This window comes from Crinia signifera, chromosome 6 (genome assembly GCF_055691185.1).
Source record: "Crinia signifera chromosome 6, ASM5569118v1, whole genome shotgun sequence".
NCBI lineage: Eukaryota > Metazoa > Chordata > Amphibia > Anura > Myobatrachidae > Crinia > Crinia signifera.
The window spans coordinates 24,544,319-24,567,763 of NC_139222.1; the positions used below are offsets into that span (position 1 = coordinate 24,544,319).

General features: G+C 45.7%; 1 protein-coding gene across 1 annotated transcript in view; it reads right to left on the minus strand.

Moving 5' to 3' along the window:
- The window catches only part of LOC146009549 (uncharacterized), a 49,312-nt gene that overhangs the window by 20,415 nt on the left and 5,452 nt on the right, over nt 1-23,445 (minus strand). Inside the window, 1 exon segment of the mRNA XM_083149995.1 lies at nt 18,133-19,625. Within this exon segment, the coding sequence (XP_083006121.1) occupies nt 18,133-19,625 (1,493 nt within the window).

Below are 23,445 nucleotides of genomic sequence, written 5' to 3' on the forward strand. Positions count from 1 at the left end.
TAAAAAATCAGGCGCACTCAAAAATTCCAATAATATATACCTCTAGTAGGTGTAAACTATTCGAAAATTATACTCCTGTGTTGGTTATTTCTTTCCTTTCAAAAAACAGGGAGCGAGCCGTCCGTCTCGCAGGAGTAAAGTTTCTCCGCTGTGGGTAGCATATAGCGGTTTCATCAGAAGTAACGAATAAGTATTCGTTACTTCTGATGAAACCGCTATATGCTACCCACGCGTTAAGGGGTCTCTGGACAAGCTTTACTCCTGTGCCGATTAAACTTCCTCCGGCGCTACAAAAATCCCGGCTGACTTACACCATCTGCGGCTTCTACATACTTCCCGATCCTATGGCGAGTCCACTGCTATGTTGGCTATCTGAAGCAGAGACGGACGGCTCGCTCCCTGTCTGCCCACATCATCGAGCAGCACAACATCAAGCGGCGCTGCCGCACAGGTGAGCTTGAGCCGTCCGGCATAACCATTCTTGGCTACTCCGGCTATCCTGCACAGAAAGGGCATTTGCCCACAACAAACATCCACAAGCCATAATTAAAATAAAATAAAAAGTGGATATATATGTGCCTATAATTACAAAAGGGATCACAACGAATTTCTGTGGATACAAATACTAATTATCCACTTGATAAATGAAGTACCGCATATCACTGTAAAAACTTACAGCACGGGACTACAATTTTATTAAAGGGACACTATTCTATTTGTTTAATATTACATACCCTTTTTTTGAAAGGAAAGAAAAAACCAACACAGGAGTATAATTTCCAGCAGAATTTATTATTATCATTGTTGTTTTTATTTAATTTTTTAATGTGTTTATAAAATGTCATAAAATGTTATACGCTTTTTATTTATAATGATATAGTAATAATATGTTAATAAAACAAATTGATTAATTATACCCAGCTTTGTGGCGCTCTCTTTTAGAGGAGAATTTGTGTGTGACTTCAATATCACACATCTATTTACCTTTATACCTTTTGTCGATCTCAAGATCATGCTGCCACAGCCAGGTCCTAGGGCTAGGGTGGGATCTTGTGCCTGCCATCGCAGGAGCACTGCCATCGCAGGAGCACTGCCATCGCAGGAGCCCCGCCACGCGCCAATCAAGGTCTGGTAGACTTTAAGATTAACACCTCAACCTGCATCCCCCCTCTCACCCTGTATCTTCCCTTCCACTCTGCACCCCCTATCTCACCCATTACCACTGGCAACGACCATGTAACCCTCATGGCAACGAACATGTAATCCCACATGGTAACGAGCATGGTACACCTGGTAACGAGCATGGAACCCCTAGCAATGAGCATGTAGGTAAGCAGCACTTAGCATAATTTGTAATAGGCATTACGGTGTTTGGCATGTTATACTTAATGGACATTATGGTGTGCGGCTAAATGTGTAATGGGCATATTGGTGTAAATTTTTGGCCCGCATCTTAGGTGCGCAATGTCCCTGTTTGTGATGTTTCTTGTGACATTATGTCAATTTTGGCTCAATCTGTGTGGCATGTGAATTTTGTTGCATAATGTGTAGAAGTGGTATATGGTGTGTGGTATACTACACTCAAAGACACGCCCTCTTTTGAGTGACCACACACCCCTTTCCAGAGCGCATGCACAACTGCATCCAAGGGGGGCCTGAGTACTTTAAATGCCAGGGTCCATTCTTATAATCCCACTCCCGTCCTCTCTCTGCTCTTCTCCCTCTCCACTCTCTAAGCGGGCACACTGGCACCACTAACACCCCCCCTCCAATCCCCCTCCCCTATCATGGTGCCCCCCCCTGTCATTTTCTCCTGGATCCGCCCCTGGCGGCTGCCAACCAACACGGAATGGATCTCTATAATGTATCCGATCCGCGCGGCTGCCCTCCCTACCCTATTGCAGTAGTGCACACTGACAGCTCACGTCAGGTGTCTGCTGCAGAGAGAGCTAGTCTCTGGACAACTGAGCGATGGCTCAGCCGTCCAATGATATGTGACACTGCAGCCTGCGGCACCCTGATTGGCTGGTGCACAGGCTGCCCGGAGGGAGGAGGGAGGAGGGAGGCAGGAAGGACCCCTTAAGCACGGATCCCACTCCATCACGGGAAGCGGTCAACTAATAGACTGCACTTAGGTCTACAGTCATTAGGTCGACCCCACTAGGTCGACTGGCAGGAAGGTCGACCTGACTTAAGGTCGACATGGGCCAAGGTCGACATGCCTTAAGGTCGAATTTGCATAAAGGTCGACATGAGGAAGGTCGACTGGTCATAAGGTCGACATGGGGTTTTTCACTGTTTTTTGAGCCGACATGTGCCGACATGCAGTATTTCATGCCCTACCATCCACTAGGGCGTGGAGGAGGTTATTTAAGTTGTGGCGAGTGAAGCGAGCCACCGTGCCCGAAGCATTGCGAGCGATGCGAGGGTCCGATTCTCATTGCCAACTGTGTCCATGTCGACATTTGGGTAAAAAACAGTGAAAAACCCATGTCGACCTTATGACCAGTCGACCTTCCTCATGTCGACCTTTACGCAAATTCGACCTTAAGTCATGTCGACCTTGGCCCTTGTCGACCTTAAGTCAGGTCGACCTTCCTGCCAGTCGACCTAGTGGGGTCGACCTAATGACTGTAGACCTAAGTTCATTCTAATACCACACCCTCTGTCACAGCTGCCAATTTACAGTAAGACTGGCTGACTTTTTTTTAAGTTGCATTATTTATATATATATATATATATATATATATATATATATATATATATGCTATCTTCTAATAAAAAGATTTTTTATTTTTTATATATATATATAAAATAATATTTATTTTTTTAATTAGATTGCACATATGATAGCCATAAATGCTGTGTGTGGTTGGTTTGGGGGGGGGGCACCACTATCTAATCTGCCTCCGGGCGCTTCATATGAATTTACACCACTGTACCGCTGCCGCAGCTGGTACCTTGTCAGGGTGGAGTACACAACCCATGGAAGTTATTATCCAAAATGCTGCACCAACCCTGCATTATGCTTACTGTGTGCTCAAGGGTTTCTCTTGTCTGTGACTGTATCACCAACATCCTCTGTATTATGTGCATTGTCTGTTACTGTACCACCAACATCCTCTGTATTATGTGCTGTCTGCTACTGTACCACCAACATCCTCTGTATTATGTGCTGTCTGCTACTGTACCACCAACATCCTCTGTATTATGTGCATTGTCTGTTACTGTACCACCAACATCCTCTGTATTATGTGCTGTCTGCTACTGTACCACCAACATCCTCTGTATTATGTGCTGTCTGCTACTGTACCACCAACATCCTCTGTATTATGTGCATTGTCTGTTACTGTACCACCAACATCCTCTGTATTATGTGCTGTCTGCTACTGTACCACCAACATCCTCTGTATTATGTGCTGTCTGCTACTGTACCACCAACATCCTCTGTATTATGTGCTGTCTGCTACTGTACCACCAACATCCTCTGTATTATGTGCTGTCTGCTACTGTACCACCAACATCCTCTGTATTATGTGACTTGTCTGCTACTGTACCTCCAACATCCTCTGTATTATGTGCATTGTCTGTGACTGTACCACCAACATCCTCTGTATTATGTGCTGTCTGCTACTGTACCACCAACATCCTCTGTATTATGTGCATTGTCTGTGACTGTACCACCAACATCCTCTGTATTATGTGCTGTCTGCTACTGTACCACCAACATCCTCTGTATTATGTGCATTGTTATAATGTCTGTAAAGCGCCTTGAGTCCGGTTGGAGAAAGTGCGCTATATAAATTATACTTACATATGTGTCACTGCTGGGGGGGCACCATACCTGTGTCACTGCTGGGGGGGGCACCATACCTGTGTCACTGCTGGGGGGGGCACCATACCTGTGTCACTGCTGGGGGGAGGCACCATACCTGTGTCACTGCTGGGGGGGCACCATACCTGTGTCACTGCTGGGGGGCACCATACCTGCGTCACTGCTGGGGGGGGGGCACCATACCTGTGTCACTGCTGGGGGGGGGCACCATATCTGTGTCACTGCTGGGGGGGGGGCACCATACCTGTGTCACTGCTGGGGGGGGCACCATACCTGTGTCACTGCTGGGGGGGGGGGCACCATACCTGTGTCACTGCTGGGGGGGGGCACCATACCTGTGTCACTGCTGGGGGGGGGGCACCATACCTGTGTCACTGCTGGGGGGGCACCATACCTGTGTCACTGCTGGGGGGGCATTATACCTGTGTCACTGCTGGGGGGCACCATACCTGTGTCACTGCTGGGGGGGCACCATACCTGTGTCACTGCTGGGGGGGCACCATACCTGTGTCACTGCTGGGGGGCACTATACCTGTGTCACTGCTGGGGGGGGCACCATCCCTGTGTCACTGCTGGGGGGCACTATACCTGTAAAAACAACAGGACAGTTGTAGCTTGGCGCAACAATTTCAAGCAGATGTAAAAAGATGTACACCTTTTGAATCAACAAAGGTTTATTTGTGAGAAGAAAAAAAATCTCAATTTTTCACAAATTTATAAAATATGTAGAAACATATACAGACATTAATTCCTATCTACCTCCAATGGAAACGCTGATTTTCATATATTCTGGGAAAAAACAAACAGTCATCTCACCATAATTTTGTGCTGCGGCGGGCTATACTTCATCTGAAGTTTCTGCGGCACCACCGCAGGAGGCTTGATTTTGGATAAGTCCCCAAATATAAAGTGCAAGGGTGCCACAAAGTGCGTTCCAAATAAAGTGTCCAAGTGTCCAGGTAAATCAGATTGTGTCCATATAGGTTGTCAGCAACGCGTTTCGGAGACACACAGGTCTCCTTTTTCAAGCTGGGAATATTCACACTCTGTTCGTTTCCTGTATTTGTACCCCCTTTATCCAATGAAAACCTCCGCGATTTTCGCGGGCCGGAAGTGCCGTGCGTTCCACACGGCACTTCCGGTTTGCGTTCCACCTCGTCTGGTGATCTTCATAGATGTGTAAAGAATGCTATGACCGAACTTCCGCCGGTTCCATAGCCCGGAAGTGCCGTGCGTTCCACGCGGCACTTCCTGTTTGCGTTACACCACGTTTGCAGTGTCTCAGGCGGGCTGCATTCAAATATTTCAAGCGATCTTGAGTTTCATTTGTATTTCATTTATACACAGGCTTTTCCTTGTTCACATGATGAGTCTCCATTCATAACGGCTATATACAGATTTCAGCTTTATTATTCTCTGCATGTCCCGTCCGCCATTTTTATTGTTGGCAATAATAAGGGCATATTATAGGAATCTTCCGAGGTGGCTACTCCTCAATACCGTACTTTGCAGTACTTCATTCCTGCATTGCCCATCCCTATATACCGGGAGAGCCACCCTCGTAGCTTTTTCATTCCTTTACTTTAGAGTCATCATGGATACATGTTAAGGGATACAATATAAAATATAAAATAGGATTAGTATAATTTTTATGAATAGTAATAAGAACAATTATAAAAGCATTAAAGATAAAAAAAACATTTAAAAGAGAATCACAGATATAAATATTATTCTAAAAACCACTTTAACTCGAAGTCAGCATTAAGACCATTTGGGCAGAGGGTGTCTAAGGTGAAGATCCATTTCATCTCCCTTTTAGCTAACCTACTATCTAGATCCCTGGTTTTCCAATTAGTCGTAACTTGTTGTATACCCAGGAATCTTCTGATGGCTCCTTCGCACTTGTTGTGGTGTTTGACGAAATGGACTGACAGTGGGTGCGTCATGCACCCTTTCCTTATATTGTAAACATGTTCTGCCAGCCTTAGCTTTAAATTTCTGGTGGTTTTTCCAATATACAACATTTTACACTCACACTCAAGAAGATAAATTACATTTCTGGAGTGACACGTTATAAATTGGTTGATTTTATGATTTTTACCATTGATCTCGAATGAAGTGTTTTTTTTCTCATATCCATTTTTACTTGTGGTCTTGCACATCAGGCAAGATCCACAACGATGGAAGCCTTTATTCCTGTCACTACCTCCAGTTTTTTTCTGGTAAGGCACTCCTTACTAAGAGGTTTTTTAGCGACGGGGCTCTCCTATAGATAAAATTTGGTTTTGGGGGCCTCATTTTTCCTAAAATTGGGTCATCTAAAAGGATTCGATAATTTTTTCTTATTATATTCTCTACCTTTTTATGATGTGCTCCATATTGGGAGAAAAAGGCCCATTCCGTGTATTTAGAATCCTTTTTTGTAATTTTTGGATCCTCTTTTTGTTTTGCTTTCAGTAAATCTTTTCGTTCCATTTTCTCGACTTTTTCTTTTGATACTTGGAGATTTTCATATTTATATCCTTTCTGTAGGAATCTGCGGTCTATTTAATTTATTTGCTGGTCCAGCACCTCAGGTTTGGTACAGTTTCTTTTCAATCTCATATATTGTCCAACAGGAATACTGTTGAGCCATCTTTGATGATGACTCACTGTTGGTTTCAATATATGAGTTGGAATCTGTATCCTTCCTGTATGTCTTGGTGTGGATCATTCCAAGATCAATATAAATTTTTAGGTCTAAAAACACCAATTCCGATTTACTGATATTAAAAGTGAGGTTTATATTAAAATCATTTTGATTTAAAATTTTACAAAAATCATTTAAAAGACTTTCTTACCCCCTCCATATCAATAAAATGTCATCAATAAAACGCCACCAGGCTACCAGGCTTGCCCCCTCCGCCAACCTGTCATCCACTATTCCTGTTTCCCAAAAGGCCATGAACAGGTTGGCGTAACTGGGAGCAAACCTGGTGCCCATGGCTGTCCCTTTTATTTGCAGATAATGGCCCTTATTCAGATCTGATCGCAGCACAAATTTGTTCTCAAAATGGGCAAAACCATGTGCACAGCAGGTGGGGCAGATGTAACATGTATAGAGAGAGTTAGATTGTGTAAGTTATTTTGTTTCTGTGCAGGGTAAATACTGTCTGCATTACTTTTACACTGCAATTTAGATTTAAGTTTCAACACACCTCACCCAAATTTAACTCTCTCTGCACATGTTACATTTGCCCCACCTGCAGAGCACATGGTTTTGCCTATTTTGAGAACAAATTTGTACTGCGATCAGATCTGAATAACGGCCAATAGCTGCCATTGAAATAAAAGTAATTATTGTGTAAAATAAAACATATTGATTCAATTATAAAATCCTGTAAGTGTTAGGAGTCCCTTTGGACAGCACGACAGGTATAATTGCTGGAGGCACAGACAGACAGAGGCAGGATGGATGGAACTCACTGCTTTATCGTAGATCAGGTACACGGTACAGGATACAATTACAGGAACAGATGAAAAACACGATTACAGGACTCAGGATACAGGACTCAGGATACAGGACAAAAACATGATTACAGGACTCAGGATACAGAACTCAGGATACAGGACATGGCATAAGAAAGCTCTCAGCAAACTAACAGGAAGCTAACAAACAGAGAACTATCAAAGGCCCTGAGCTCAGGGCCAATGCCTCTTTTAAAGGCAGCCCAGACCAATGGCTGCAGCACATAGGCCCTTATTCTGATCGGTGCGTACTTTCCCGAATTCTTTCGGATTGCGTTTTTTAGCCGTCTGCGCATGCGTGGGGAACGCTATGCGCATGTGCCACGCATGGTCTCCGTACTTGTTCTCACTAATACCGTACAGAAATGTGCACCGCAATCATTCGGCCAATATGGGTGTGTTATGGGCGTCATGCGGAATGACACAGGGGCGTAGTTTCAAAGTGGGCTAAACTGGGCGGAAACATGGGCGGACACGGGGGAGTACACATATTTTGGTAGGCGTGCATTCCGACAGCACGCCGAATGCACGCGAATAAAAAGGGTAGAAATGTGCGGTGTCCAAAAGGCTAGTATTGCTTTGCGGACACCACTCGGTCATGCGCTAGGCAATCGGAACGCCTAATCAGGACGGACGCACCTCAACCAATGTCAGCTGAACACAATACAATCACCTACTTTACTCATTACTTGTTAATTACACGCTTCTCACTGCTACAATTGGAAGCATTGCAGCTTAAAGGGAACATTACATGCTGCACTTGTCACACACTTTTACACAGCAAATAATCCACACAACTTAATATTAATAATACTAATACACATGTCACTTCTGCATGTATCAATTAATACAGACATTTGTGGGGCCCAAATAACATTTATTAAAGCAACTTTGCCAAAAATGTCAAAAACATCACAAAACAAATGGTACCATAACAGGACTAAAAGTAAATAAGATATAATAAATAGCCACAGCAGAATCATTAGGAACACATCAGGTGGCTTCACAACAAAAGTACAGCACCAACACTTCAAGTACAGCACACAGTAATGCTAGCCGAAACAGGGCAACAGGGGAACCAAACATGACATTTGAACCGCGGGCAAATGTGGTGACCCTCGGCACGGATTTTGACACAGGATGCTGACACACACAGCTCAATGGAAGATTTGGGAAGACATAACGGTGGAGATTAATGGGGACACAAGTTCATTTGCGGCCACGTTTGCCCCTGGCAGGCTCCTTGCCACGTGCAGCAGCTCTTCGGCCTCGCCCGCGGCCATAGTCAGATGGTGGGTCACGTGGAGCACATGCTGGGGAGGGGGTGGATGTTCTTCCCCCTCTGGCAGCAGGGAGTGATGATGGTGGTAATGCACCAGAAGCGGGTGACATTAGGACCCTATTGGTGGTAACTAGCTCCACCATAAGTTCATTATGGCGGAGGAGGAGTTCATTTTGCCGCAGGGCTTGATCAGCCAGCACCTGCAGGCTAGCAGCAATAGCTTGCTGGCTGGCACTCATAGCTTGCTGGCTGGCACTCATAGCCTGCAGGCTCGCAGCAATACTCTGGTGGCTGGTGGTCAAACCCTGCAGCACCTCCTCGGCCCTACGCACCCGCTCTGATGCCGAGTCTCCCTGCTGCACAATACTTTCTAGCACACGGCCCCACGTGGACAATTCAGCCGCAGACATTTCCGGCTGCTGCACGGGCCTGCTACTGGGGCCAGGTGGCACAGACTCCACAACCTCCTCAAGAGAATCTTGACCAAGCGTTGGGGATGCTGTTGAACGAGAAAATACCAATTACCACACATTCCATGCCAAATTCAAAACATCTACTTATGGCCTGGCAAATAATTACCTTCAAGCGTAGAAGCCATCACTTCCGCTGGGGACTCGCTGTCTATGGTGCTCACCCCCCGGACCTCCTCCACTGCAATGCAGCACTGTGCCATCTCTTCCAGGGGGGTGAGCTGCAGCTTTGATGGCATGGGGCCAGCCCCAGAGGTGTGGCTGTGTTCCCACCGCTGGGTCAATTTCTTCTTGAGGTTTCCTTTGAAGTCGTGCCACCTGCAATCAAAGTGTACATATTAATACATGTAACTCCTCATGTTTGCTGTAGCACCCATTGCAATCTGAAACATAATACAACATGTGCCTACTGACACCAAACTTACATTATATTCATTTTTAAAAACAACCCTTAGATGATACAACAACAGTCACCCTCCAATAACTATCAATTCAATGTCATGGCAAACATGTCTGCGCCTCCAAGCAACGTGACCACCCATTGACCAACTCCATCTAATATTGAATGTAAACATTACTAGACTTGTACTGCTCAAATGTAACACACATGTACTTGCCTCTTCTTAACGTGCTCCGCCTCACGAACTTGTGGAGCCACTGCATTAATCTCCGCCGTTATCTCCTCCCAGATCTTCCATCTCCTTGTGTGTGTCAACTTTACCGCTGGGCACTCTATCAAATCACGTGCCCGAGTCACCAGGATGTCAAGCTCCTGCGGTTCATATGCCATGTTTCTTGTGGTTGGTTCCTCTGTTGCCCGACTGCGGGCACGGGCACGGCCACCGGTTGCTGTACTTGAAGTGCTGGGCTGGCTACTCTGTTGGGAAGCCACCTGCTGTGTTCCCAATGATTCTGCTGATGCTGAGGATGGGCCAGCTGCTGATTGGCCTGATGTTGATGGCCCATCTGGCTGCTCTGGGTTGAGGGGGACATAGGTGGTGTTGGCCTCCATGCGGGACAAGAGATTCTGCACCACCTGTTCTTCCTCTGACTCTGAGCCAGCCATGTTTGCAACAACTGTTTGCCTTTCTAGGACCACTTTAAATACTATTTCTGTAATTGGCGTTAATCAGCTGCAACCTGCGTTCCGTACGGCCGCGTTCCGTACGCCAGCGTCAACCGTGCGGAGCATACGGGACGCCCCTTGGTGTGGAAAAATATTTCTCAAAAACCTGGCAAACTGAGTAAGTCTGATTTAGTATCTAAATGCAGATTCCAACACCAATGACAAAATAAAACTGAGGTCACACATGAAATGTATATTTGAATGTACATCTGTACTGTGCACTTGTTTGGTATGTAGTACAACTGACACTACCCATTCCATATGTAAATCCAGTCCACCACTTAGCCACAAGTAATCAGTGCTAGCATCCAAATCACATGTGAAAGCACTCCAAATTCAGGCTGGATGCTAGCTACTTTTCATTCCACCTCTGTAGTATGGGCCAGTAGAAGGTAAGTGTACACATGGCAGCATGGCCTAATTTTGGGAAAAGGTCTGCCACTATTTGCTATGTTTCTGCTGCATACCTTTCATTATAAAATAGCTGTTTAGTACCTTGTGGAGTTAGGTGTAAGTGTCTAGTGATGCAGACTATTTCACCTGTTGCTTATACCCATGTTTGGTGAATGTTATAGATTCTATATAATGTGTTTCCATCTTATTTTACACTGTCTGTTTAGGATGGGTGTGCGATGCAATGGGTTAGCCGTGTGTTCGGGCGCATAGACGCTGTTAGTGTAAAAATGAATAAAGTTAATACCAAATATCACTCTGATCAACCAATGACAGCACATGATTGTTTGATTTGTGCCATTGCTAAGATGGCGGCCTATGGGAGAGCAGCCCCATTCTCATCAGCGGAGCTGAGAACACTGGTCTCCGTTATGGAGACCAGGCTGGGGCGGGCGGGCCCATTTATCACGAATAGGCAAAAGCGCAATGCCTATGCGGTGGCCCGCCGCCGTATATTCGCACACGCACCCAGGTGCGGCGGACCATCGCTCAGCTGGAGCGGCGGTGGTCCGACCTGAGGCGCAGGGAGCCAGACAAGCTTCAACAAATAAGGGCCAGCATTGCTAGATGTGAGTATTTCGACAGTAAATGGGGATTTGGACATGATTGCTTACCTGACATTATTTAATCCACTAAGGTCACCAGCCTGATCATGAGTTAAACATGGCATACAATATATGAGTGCTACTTCCTGTTTGACACCCTGTAATGGTCATAAAATATGTTATTGGGAAGGATTAATGCTTGTGATGCTTACAATGGGCCAAATGTCACAGCATACCTGCCATGTTACAGGCTGTGTTTTGTAAAGGCCACTAAGGAGTTGTTTGCCTGTACAATTATCTGTACTTATAACCTTTGCATTTATAGCTTGATAAGGCTTAATAGTAATTACCACTAATTGCCACTTTTTTGATTTTTCCCATACACAGCACGTGATCGAGCAAGACAGGCCCGGGAGGAGGCAGAGGTGGCCCAGGAGGAGCTTCCGCAGGAAGGGAGCCCGGAGGAGGGGGCCCAGGAAGTGGAGGAGGCAGAGGTGGCCCTGGAGGAGCTTCCTCAGGAAGGGAGGCCGGAGGAGGGGGCCCAAGAAGTGGAGGATGAGGAGGGGTGGGCTGTGGAGGCGCTGCCACCCGAGGAGGAGGTCATCCAAGGCGAGGACGAGGTGGCACCATTGGAGGCCCCTGAGGAGGAGGTGGAGGCCTGTGAGGTCGTCCAGGCGGCCGGAATTGGTATGTATACATAAGGATTAATTTATCCGTTTGGCATTTACTATTTGCTATGTAGCACTGGTGATTCAATTGATTTTTACAATACTATAAAGTGACCAAACAAACGGGATAGCAACAGACACACTTTGGGGTTAGATAGGGTGGCCAAAATATCCCTTTCATCCAGGACACATATTAATGACACAGGTTGTGAGGATGTCTTTCATATCGATTTTAAGTGCCACTGAACCTGTGTAGTTAATCTGTATCCTGGAAGAAAGGGATGAATTGCTAATGTAAGTGTTTCATGTCCCTGCTGCAAGCATACAATCTGTAGCCTCATATAGGTGAGTAGAGTTTACTGGTGAATGATCTTTGTAAACTAGATTCAGTATGGCATAAATGGAGTATGGACAGGCGTGGCTTAGACTGGACTAACAAGTGGTCAGTGCCCCTGGGCCCTCCTCTAGCTAACCACCCCCTGCGGTCTGCATGTATGTTTTGCACCATAATTGTGTGTTGATTTGGTCTTAGTAATGCTTTTGAGCATGGGAGTGGGTTAGTGCTGCAGCTTCCCCTAACTGGCATTCTGACAATGATTTCTGGAGCAGACCATCAGCAGGCAAGCCATGCTTGATTGCACAAATGTACTGAGCATTCCTGAGAGTTGTGTAACTCCCCTGCCAGGCTCCATCATATAACAGACACTGAACTTTGTTTGCCGAATTGTGATTGGTGCAGCGCGTGACATGCTTCTCAGAGCTTAGTCATGGGTGGGTTTGGATTGAGAAGGAGCAGTATGACTGTGAGGTGTTCGACAGAGTAAAGGGTAGAGGGCCAAAATCAGGCTTTCCATGTAGTATGTATGCATGTATGTATAGGTGTATGTCTCATATATATAGTTATATATGTGTGTGTATATATATATATATCTCCTATATATTTGGCTACATCTGTCACTCAAAGTGGGTGTCTGTGTCTATAACGCTCTGTTCCTGGACTTTCCTCTTAATGTGTGATTGCCTTCATCTGTGCTGAACACCTTTCTGAGAAATTAACCTGTTTAAAACAGGTGATGGCAATCATACATTAAGGGGAAGTCTAGAAACAGAGCATTGTGTCCCTCCTGGAGAGGGTCATGTTGGGAGGTATGTGACAGAGAACCAGCCCAGTGAGCCCACAGACAGTGCCAGACACCCACTGCCTTCCCATGTTGCCCAGCACTGCTATTCCACAGCCACCAGGTGAGCGCCCCCTCCCGCGATTTGCGGCAAAACCTCCCCCCCCGCGCGCCCCCCTCCCGCGATTCGCGGCAAAAACACCCGCTCCCCCGCGACCCCCCCTACCGCGATTCGCAGCAAAAACACCCCCGCGACCCCCCCTCCCGCGATTCGCTGCAAAAAGAACCCCCCCACAACCCCTCCCGCAATTCGCGGCATAACCACCACCCCGCGACCCCCCCTCCCGCGAATCGCGGCAAACCCTCCCCCGTGACACACCCCCCCCCCGATTCGCGGAAAAAACACCCCCCCCCGCGACCTCCCTCCCGCGATTCGCGGCAAAAAGACCCCCCCCGCGACCCCCCCTTGCACGATTGGCGGCACCCCCCCTGCGACCCCCCTCCCGCGATTCGCGGCACACACCCCTCCCCCCCCCCCGCAATTCGCAGCAGCCCCAGGATTAAATGGCACATGCAAAACACTGCCATGGCTATGGTCGACAATGAAAAAGGTTGACATGAGATTTTGAAGATTTATTTTTAATTTTTTTCATATTCATTGTCATGTGTCGACATGGACACCAATGAAGTGGCACACTTTTGTCAACATTTACATGTGTTGACCTTTCTGTGTTGATTTTTTTCTTGTGGCGATTCGCGTCACACCCCCCGCAACCCCCCCTCCGGCGATTCGCGGCACCCCCCCGCGACCTTCCCCCCTCCCGCAATTCGCGGCAACCCCCCACCGGAACCCCCATGAACCTCGCTCTCCCGCGATTCGCGGCACCCACCCCCGCGACCCCCCTCCCGCAATTCGCGGCACCCCCCCCGCGATTCGCGGCAGCTCCAGAATTAAATTGCACATGGAAAACACTGACATGGCTATGGTCGACAATGAAAAAGGTTGACATGAGTTTTTGAAGTTTTTTTTTTCATTTTTTGAATGTTTTCATATTCATTCTCATGTGTCGACATGGACACCAATGAAGTGCCACACTTATGTCAACATTTACATGTGTTGACCTTTCTGTGTTGATTTTTTCTTGTGGCGATTCGCGTCACACACCCCCCACAACCGCGATTCACGGCACACACACACACCCCCGCGATTCTCGGCACCCCACCCCGTGACCCCCCCTCCGTGATTCATGGCACACCCCCCGCGACCCCCCCTACCATGATTCGCCGCAACCCCCGCCCCCGTAACCCCCCTCCCGCGATTTGCGGCAACCCACCCCGCGACCCCCCTCCCGCGATTCTCTGCAATCCCTCCCCTCCCGCGATTCGCAGCATCCACCCCCCCACAACCCCCCCTCCTGCAATTCGCGGCACCCCCCGCGACCCCCCTCCTGCAATTCGCGGCACCCTCCGCGACCCCCCCTCCCGCGATTCGCGGACACCTAAGTTGCAATACAGGCATCTTTCATACAATTCTAACCATATTTCTCATATACAAACGTTCACAAATTAAGGGGCGCAGCCCCTTACGACGGTGTGAAGAGCGCCCGTAGGGCGCGATGAATCACCTAGTATATATATATATATATACACACACACCTGTCACGGTGCATGTTTAAAATGTAGGTTTGACTATGTTAAATGTATGCATGAATATCATTAGTCATTTTTCAATTTGAATTTCCTCCACAGATGAGCCTGCCCAAGCAGAGGAGGGTCGCCGTGGGGCCCTCCTTAGACTGCGAGCCCAGATGCGCCAGATGTTGGCAGAAATGGACCGCATCATTGATGCCGATAATTAATTTCGTTTTTGTGGACAGTTGTTTTCTAATAAATAGTTATTTAAAGTTCAAAGTTGTCAGTGTTTTTTTCTAACATGCTAAAGTATATGTGTAACTTGTTTAAAATCTTTAAAATAAGCAAAATGTACATAGTGTATATAGATGTATGTTAGGGTCACATGCTGTAAGGGTTAATGTGTGTCATGAATGTAGTAGGAATGTGGGTCAGTATAGATGAGCATTTAATTGATTGAAATTGATAACAATCCCTTTTCCAGGAGGTTGCCTAAGTGGGTCATGTGATCGCTGTATGTACTCTGTAAAAAAGTGTGGGATTGAGCGTAAATACTCCGCATCGGGGCGTACGGACAGCTTCCTGTACGTTCTGACGCGGTAAGACCGTGCTTGTGCGGGAAGACCGTGCAAGAATCTGTACGTTTCCACCGCACACGCACGGTTTGTATGTCGTCCGTACACACGCTCCTGTTCTTAAAGAGTGAGTCCGTCCGAATGCGGAGGACCCGTGGGCGTTTCTACGGACGTTAGCCGTACGCCACCGCACCGAAAGAATTCGGGAAAGTACGCACCGATCAGAATAAGGGCCATAGAGACAAACCCACAATTATTCACATGTGCTGCAGCTGGGGATGGCACTCTGAGAACAGCCCAGCCCAGCTGATTACGCCAGCTGGGACTGTCCTCAGAAACCACAACCCTGCATGCAGGGCCAAACAGCAGCACCTCTGGCCACACAGAGGTACTGCAGGATGCAAATAATAACAGCAGCACCTCTGAGTAACCAGAGGCACTGCAGACCACACAAGACCCAAATGGCAGTGCTGACATAACAGTAAGGCTGTTGAATATTCACTCTTATTCAGAAAGAAACGAATGGCTTCTTCTCCATTCTTCCAATCTATAATTGTGTATAGAGTGCTAACGTCAGCACTTACCAACACACAATTTTCATCCCGTTTGATGGTTTCCATTTTTCTTAGACATCTCCTGTATCTTTCAGGAAAGATCGAGTCTTTGAGACTAATGGCTGCAAATAGAAGTCTACTAAGGCTGACAAATTTGATGTTATACATCCAGTTCCTGTGATGATTGGTCTCCCGGGTGGAATTGTTAAATGTTTGTGGATTTTTGGCAATATATAAATTGTGGGGGTGGTGGGATTCAGATATTGTCATATTCTTCTTTTGAGATCAGATCATTCTCTACTGCTTTTTTACTTAATCATTAAGTTGTTTCATTATTGCATTAGTAGGATCACTCCTAAGCTTTTTGTAGGTTAGTGTGACATTTAATTGTCTTTCGATCTTCTTGATGTAATCGCATTTGTTCATGATTACCACCCCACCCCCCTTATCTGCCGGTTTTATTACTACATTGTCATTCGGTTTCAGAGTTTCTATTGCAAGCCATTTCTTTTTTGAAATATTTTTCTTCTTCACAGTCTCTACTGTTCTTAGCTCTTTTGCCACTATTGAGTTAAAACAGTCAATGCTTCCCCCTTTTACATGTTTTGGGTAAAACTTCGACTTACATTTGAGGCTAGTGTTGTTTTTCACCTCTTCATTCTCAGTTATTTTTACTGGGCCCTCAGATTCTTTAGACAGAAAGAATTTTTTTACACTTATCTTTCTGACAAATTTTTGCAAATCGACAAACAGTTCAAAAGGGTTAGCTTTTGCTGTGGGCGCGAATTTTAAACCCTTCTTTAAAATCTGAATCTCCTCTTTAGATAACTCAGTGTCACTTAAGTTAAAAACTTTTCCCATTTAGTCTTCAATATTTTGAACATTTGGGATAATTTCAGAACTGGGGGGATTCTTATTTTTAGATGGTCTGGGGTGAGGTTTTCCTCCCCTTTTGCCCCTATGTGTCTTTTTAGTTATTTTTTGGGTTATTCTCTCCTGGGGGGCATTTGGTCCCTCTCTAAAAAAGGCCTCTGTGGTCTTATTTGATTTTCTTCATTCAAAGGAGCAAATCTATTTCTAGTTCTGATATATATACATATTCTTGTCTTGTTTTTAGAGTATTGCCAGGGGGTGGTGTACCTCCTTTCAGTTGTAGCAGGCAGCACTCTTTCAATTATTTGCGCTAACTATTCCACAAAACCCTGTATTCAAAAGGGCACTATACCTGTGTCACTGCTGGGGGTCAATTATACTGGCAGCATGGCACTACTGGTGGCATTTTGTCTAGGGTGTGTGTGTCAGGGAAAAATGTGCCCTGCTCGGTTAGTATGCCGGAGCTCCCCTGCCAGTCATCATTGACCATACAGGGGGCAGTCTCTGGAATGTTTGCGGCGTCTTGGGCACCTGAACTCCCCCCGAGCCTGCTGCCTACGTCACTGCAGTATGGCGGCAGGCTCGGGGATGTTTGGGGGGACTCGGAGTACAGGAGCCCGAGTCCAGCGTACGATCTTTGGGGGGCGGGGGCCTAAAGGTAGTGCACCACTGGCGCACACCTACTACATAGTGCAGCGCAGCTGAGCCCGGAAAATTTCCAGGAATACCACTCAAGTGGTTAAAAAATAAAAGGAACCCTACTCGGTCTGTTCCCTGATTTTTTTCTTTTCTTTATTGAAGCATGACATACAGTAAATGTACAATATAAGTGTAGAGCACAACCTGTAGTCATTACAAGTTTGTATACAGGAAGCATAGACGAGTTGCAGCATACGTTTTGTAGCAGTGTCTTTCATTACAATCAGCATAAAATATAAAAGAGAAAATAAAAGAATACGTCTGGATCCGCGCCTATACCCACTCCAGCCCCAACTAGGGGTGCATGGCCCGTTACAGCAAGTGATATTGGGGGATCCTGGATACACACTCGTGTTTCATACCACAGGGTGTTCACTTCCATATCTGCTCCTTCTTAGATTCTGACAGGGTTTCTATAGAACTTCCCACGTTTCCAAGAATTTCTCCGTAAATTTTTATTTTTGTAACGAAGCCTCGAGCCACTCCATTCTAAAAATATAAAATTCTAAAAATATAGAACAATTTATCCAAGGAAAAGTGAAAATAGAGGGGCCGTGGGTTGTATCCATAATTGAAGGATGCATTTTTTTGCAGCCGTGGATACAATTATTAGTAACTTTTTGACTCCCAGTGCTATTCGAGTACGTTCCGGCGTTATAACGAATATCGCTCACTTAGGTGTCAGGGGTAAGCAATTTACTAGATGCTGAGTGACAAATCTCCAAATCTGGATCCAGAATCTCCAGAAAGCTCAAGTTTAATGTAGTATAAATTTATTTATAAAACATTTCCCACACTGCAAGCATGGAAAAGGTTTCTCTGATGTCTAATAAGAAGGAATTTATTGCTAAAACATTTCCCACACTAAGAACATGAAAATGGTTTCTCACCTGTATGTATCCTCTCATGTGTAACAAGATTGAATTTAAGTGTAAAACATTTCCCACACTCAGAACATGAAAATGGTTTCTCACCTGTATGTACCCTCTCATGTGTAACAAGATTAGATTTTTTTGTAAAATATTTCCCACATTCAGAACATGAAAATGGTTTCTCACCTGTATGTTCCCTCTCATGTATAACAAGATTGGATTTATTTCTATAACATTTCCCACACTCAGAACATGAAAATGGTTTCTCACCTGTATGTTCCCTCTCATGTATAACAAGATTGAATTTATTTCTATAACATTTCCCACACTCAGAACATGAAAATGGTTTCTCACCTGTATGTTCCCTCTCATGTATAACAAGATTGGACTTATTGCTAAAACATTTCCCACACTCAGAACATGAAAATGGTTTCTCACCTGTATGTACCCTCTCATGTGTAACAAGATTGGATTTAAGTGTAAAACATTTCCCACACTCAGAACATGAAAATGGTTTCTCACCTGTATGTACCCTCTGATGTGTAACAAGACTGGATTTATTGCTACAACATTTCCCACACTCAGAACATGAAAATGGTTTCTCACCTGTATGTACCCTCTGATGTGTAACAAGATTAGATTTTTTTGTAAAATATTTCCCACATTCAGAACATGAAAATGGTTTCTCACCTGTATGTTCCCTCTCATGTATAACAAGATTGTATTTATTGCTATAACATTTCCCACACTCAGAACATGAAAATGGTTTCTCACCTGTATGTTCCCTCTCATGTATAACAAGATTGGATTTATTTTTATAACATTTCCCACACTCAGAACATGAAAATGGTTTCTCACCTGTATGTACCCTCTTATGTTTAGCAAGACTGGATTTATTGCTATAACATTTCCCACACTCAGAACATGAAAATGGTTTCTCACCTGTATGTTCCCTCTCATGTATAACAAGACTGGATTTATTGCTATAACATTTCCCACACTCAGAACATGAAAATGGTTTCTCACCTGTATGTTCCCTCTCATGTATAACAAGATTGTATTTATTGCTATAACATTTCCCACACTCAGAACATGAAAATGGTTTCTCAACTGTGTGAGGTCTCTGATGTGAAACAGAATCTGACTGATGTATAGAACGCTCACCAAACTCAGAACTGGATGCTATTGTATCATCTATATGACCTGTACTGTGTGTAGTAAGGTCTGAATGATCAGGAGAAGGTTCCTCATGACTAGAGAGACCAGATGAAATCTGTGCACTGTGAAATGTTGGGTGTGTATTGGGGATAATGGGGATTTCTTCTGGAGAATCTTGTCTGATGTTCTTATCTTCTAGTATATATTCTGGAGACACAATGAGATCTCCCTCCGAGGTATTCCTGCTTGTGCGCCCATCTACAGGAAACAAATGAATGACAACAGACAGAATTGGTTACATTGAGAGACAAATGTACATGGATGTTTTATCACTTAAACTGAACATGTCTAATGCTGCGCACACACTGGCCGATATATCGCTGGTCCGTCAGCCACTGGGCACCAGTAATAGGACTGTAACCAACGTGATCTCTGCAGCAGAGCCGATGACCGATATATTGGTGCATCGCGCTATGGGCCTGACTCTGGATGACCTGGGACCGAGTCCCACAGTCCCCGCCCTGAGGAATCGCCCCCCCCCACCCCCACCCCGGATCCCCTCTCACCCCCCCCCCCCCAGCACCTCATCTCCCCACATCACCTTGCCCCCAGTCACCTCCCCTTTCCACTCCCACCGTTTCCTACTTTTTACTCTCTCCCAGTCCCCTTCTCTCTCTCCTCCACCCCATCTGCCCCCCCCCCCCCTCTTCTCTTCTGCCCCTAGTCTCTTTCTCTGTCCTATTTCCTTATCTCTGCCCATAGTCTCTCTCTCTCTCATTACCTCCTTTTCCAGACGCAGCTATACGATACTTTGGACTGAAAAAATCATTCATCTATTCTATCAATGTAAAATAATTGGCTTCTGGCTACTGAGCCGCGTATATGCACCTCACAGGATCAGCACTACTGATGGTGGTACGGGTCAGTTCTGTCAGCATACACACGGTGGGATATGTCTCAAAGCCATATTTAAGGGAGAGAATTTGCCGGAGGTGTCAGAAGAACCCGACGACCAAAGGAAGCATCCTGGGAGGTGAACGTGTCAAATGCATAGAACTTAACAAGCGTATGGACAGACGACCACGTTGCAGCCTTACATAGTTGTTCCGCAGATGCTCCACGACGTGCTGCCCATGATGGACCTACCGCCCTGGTGGAATGAGCTTTGATTGACAAAGGTATGGGAAGATTAGCCAGTTGGTAGGCCTGTTGAATTGCCATTCGAATCCAGCGGGCAAGTGTCTGTTTGTGCACGGGCCAGCCCTTCTTGTGGAATCCATACAGCACAAAGAGAGAGAATCTGATTTTCTGATGGCCGCGGTACGGTCCCGATAAATGGTCAGAGCCCTGACCACATCTAACAGACGTTCATCTGAAGAAAGATCCTCAGAATTGAACGCTGGAACTACTATTTCCTGATTGATGTGGAATTTGGAGATTACTTTAGGGAGGTGAGAAGGTCTGGTCTATAACACCGCCCTATCCCAATGGTAAATGAGAAACAGGGGTTTGCAGGAGAGAGCTCACAAATCCGACACCCGTCTGGCTGATGCCATAGCCAATAGAAATACTGTTTTAACTGTGAGCCATTTATATTCCACTGATTGCATTGGTTCAAAAGGATAATTAGCCAGAGCCTGCAACACCAGAGACAGGTCCCATGGTGTTGTAGGAGGAACGTGGTTGGATACGTAGAACTCCTTGAATGAATGTACGTATATCTGGAAGAGATGCTATTTTTCTCTGGAACCAAACTGACAATGCCGAGATATGGACCTTAAGCCGTAAACCGATATCTAATCCCCTTTGAAGAAAGGATAGAATTCTGGCAATCTTAAAAACTTTTAGGGTCATACTTGAGGGAAGAACACCAGGAAAATAAGTGTGCCACACCCGGTAATAAATCCTAGCTGATGCTGGTTTACGCGCCTGAATCACAGTCTCGATAACCTTGGCAGAAAAACCTTTGTTTTTTAGTAAGGCAGCCTCAAGCGCCATGCCGATATAGACAGGACTTAGGACTACAATATATTCAGTAAAATCCTTTATTAGTTTATTTTAAAATTTTATGAATAGACGTCATCACTCAATATTGATTTGTTCGAAAATTGTTATTAAATTATATGTAACCTTGTGGTTATTGTCCTTGTATCAAGGATCAGCGTGGAGAAGTATAAAATAAAGTAGTAGGGATAGAAAAGAAGAATAAAGTTTAAAACATGTCTATGTTGTATCATCCTGAACTACTGGGAGTAAAGGCGCAGACAGGGCCCTAGCTGGCTGCGTTGTATTAGGCAGTTTTTGCATGGCTACTGTGGTCTGTGCTAAGGGCTGAACCGTGGTCGATAAGGTATCAGCCCATGGAGGAGCGGGTTGTACCACAGGTGGTGTAACTATGGGAGGAGGACGGCGATCCACTAGGGTGCCCAACAATTGTTGAACTGCCCAGGGAGGCTCCTGAGTAGCCACCATGACAGAGGACTGGCCAGGGGAATATAGCAATTGACACACAGCCCCTCCCGAATGACGTCCTGCTCAGACAGGCCTGCAGAACAAGCCCTGCATGACAGGAGCTTGGGAGACTGTCTGAGTGCGCCCCCGTTTGGACATAGTGAGATAACCCAAATAGTGGGGGGAGAATACAATAGGTATAGCCCTGAGGGGGAACCTAGAGTGATACACAGACGTATGTGACCAGAGAGGATAAAACCTCAGAATCTTCCTCAGAAGATATAAGAGAACACAGGGACAGCAACAAGTTACTGACAGATAGGAAAGAATAGACTGGCACTAAGTCACAGACACAATCACTACCAAAGTAGCTGGCTAAAGCAAAGTTCTGCTGCTGCACCCCAATCATCCACTGTACCCTATGGGGTAAGTGGGATGTAGGTGTCTGTGAAAGCGCTACAGTGTGTGGACGGTTTCACAGGGGAGACTGTACCCGCGCTCTAGGAGGCTCTCTCAGAGAGAGCCTTACCTGCTCCTGCGCTCCGGCCACACCGTCTAGGATGAGAAGTGTCCGGCGGTGCTAGGCTCTGGATCTCTCCCCCACCGAGTACCCCTCTTGACCGTGGCCGTGGGGGAGTTCAGGCGCCGACAGGAGTGACGGCAGAGGCAGCCCAGTCGCATCAATGTGGCTTAGTGTGAAAATAAGAATAAAAAATGAAGATAAAAGCTTCTTTGGGATTACTTATATGAGGTAATCCCAGCTGAATGTGACGGTGCTCCAGCTTCCTGCTGGCACCAAAAAAAAAAAACAACTGAGGATGGAGGCGGGGTTATAGGGGAGAGGGAGCAGGCATCCTAGGAAACTTTCAAAGCTTCGCTGATTGGTGCCACGGTCCTCTGGATCCGCCTACAACCCGATGTCACCCTGTGCAATAACAGTAACCACCTGCAGAAGATTATATCTGTGGCAATTATTATTATAGTGGCAAATATGTACACATAATATGTTTTTATAATTTACTTTTTAATACTAATAAAGTGATCTATACTTCTGTTATAGGGCTCTCTTACTTGTTATTTTATTTGTGTCTAATAAAGTTATACAGAATACCTATTGGGAGCTGCAATAGACTTAAGTAGTCTTGTAATGATCTTGTTAGACAGCATTCATTTTGATTAATAATATATTTTTAATGTAAAGTATTAGCACCTGATTATCATGATTATCCATTTCCACCAGAGAGTGTGGGGAGGAGAAAGGTCAGATCTCTGGGCTGGTAACACACAGTGACATGATGTGAGGGGAGAGCAGGAGTATAATAGGGGCTGATGGTTCCTGATGTATGAGATACACCAGAGAGTGTGGGGAGGAGACTGGTCAGATCTCTGGGCTGGTAACACACAGTGACATGATGTGAGGGGAGAGCAGGAGTATAATAGGGGCTGATGGTTCCTGATGTATGAGATACACCAGAGAGTGTGGGGAGGAGACTGGTCAGATCTCTGGGCTGGTAACACACAGTGACATGATGTGAGGGGGAGAGCAGGAGTATAATAGGGGCTGATGGCTCCTGATGTATGAGATACACCAGAGAGTGTGAGGAGGAGACTGGTCAGATCCCTGGGC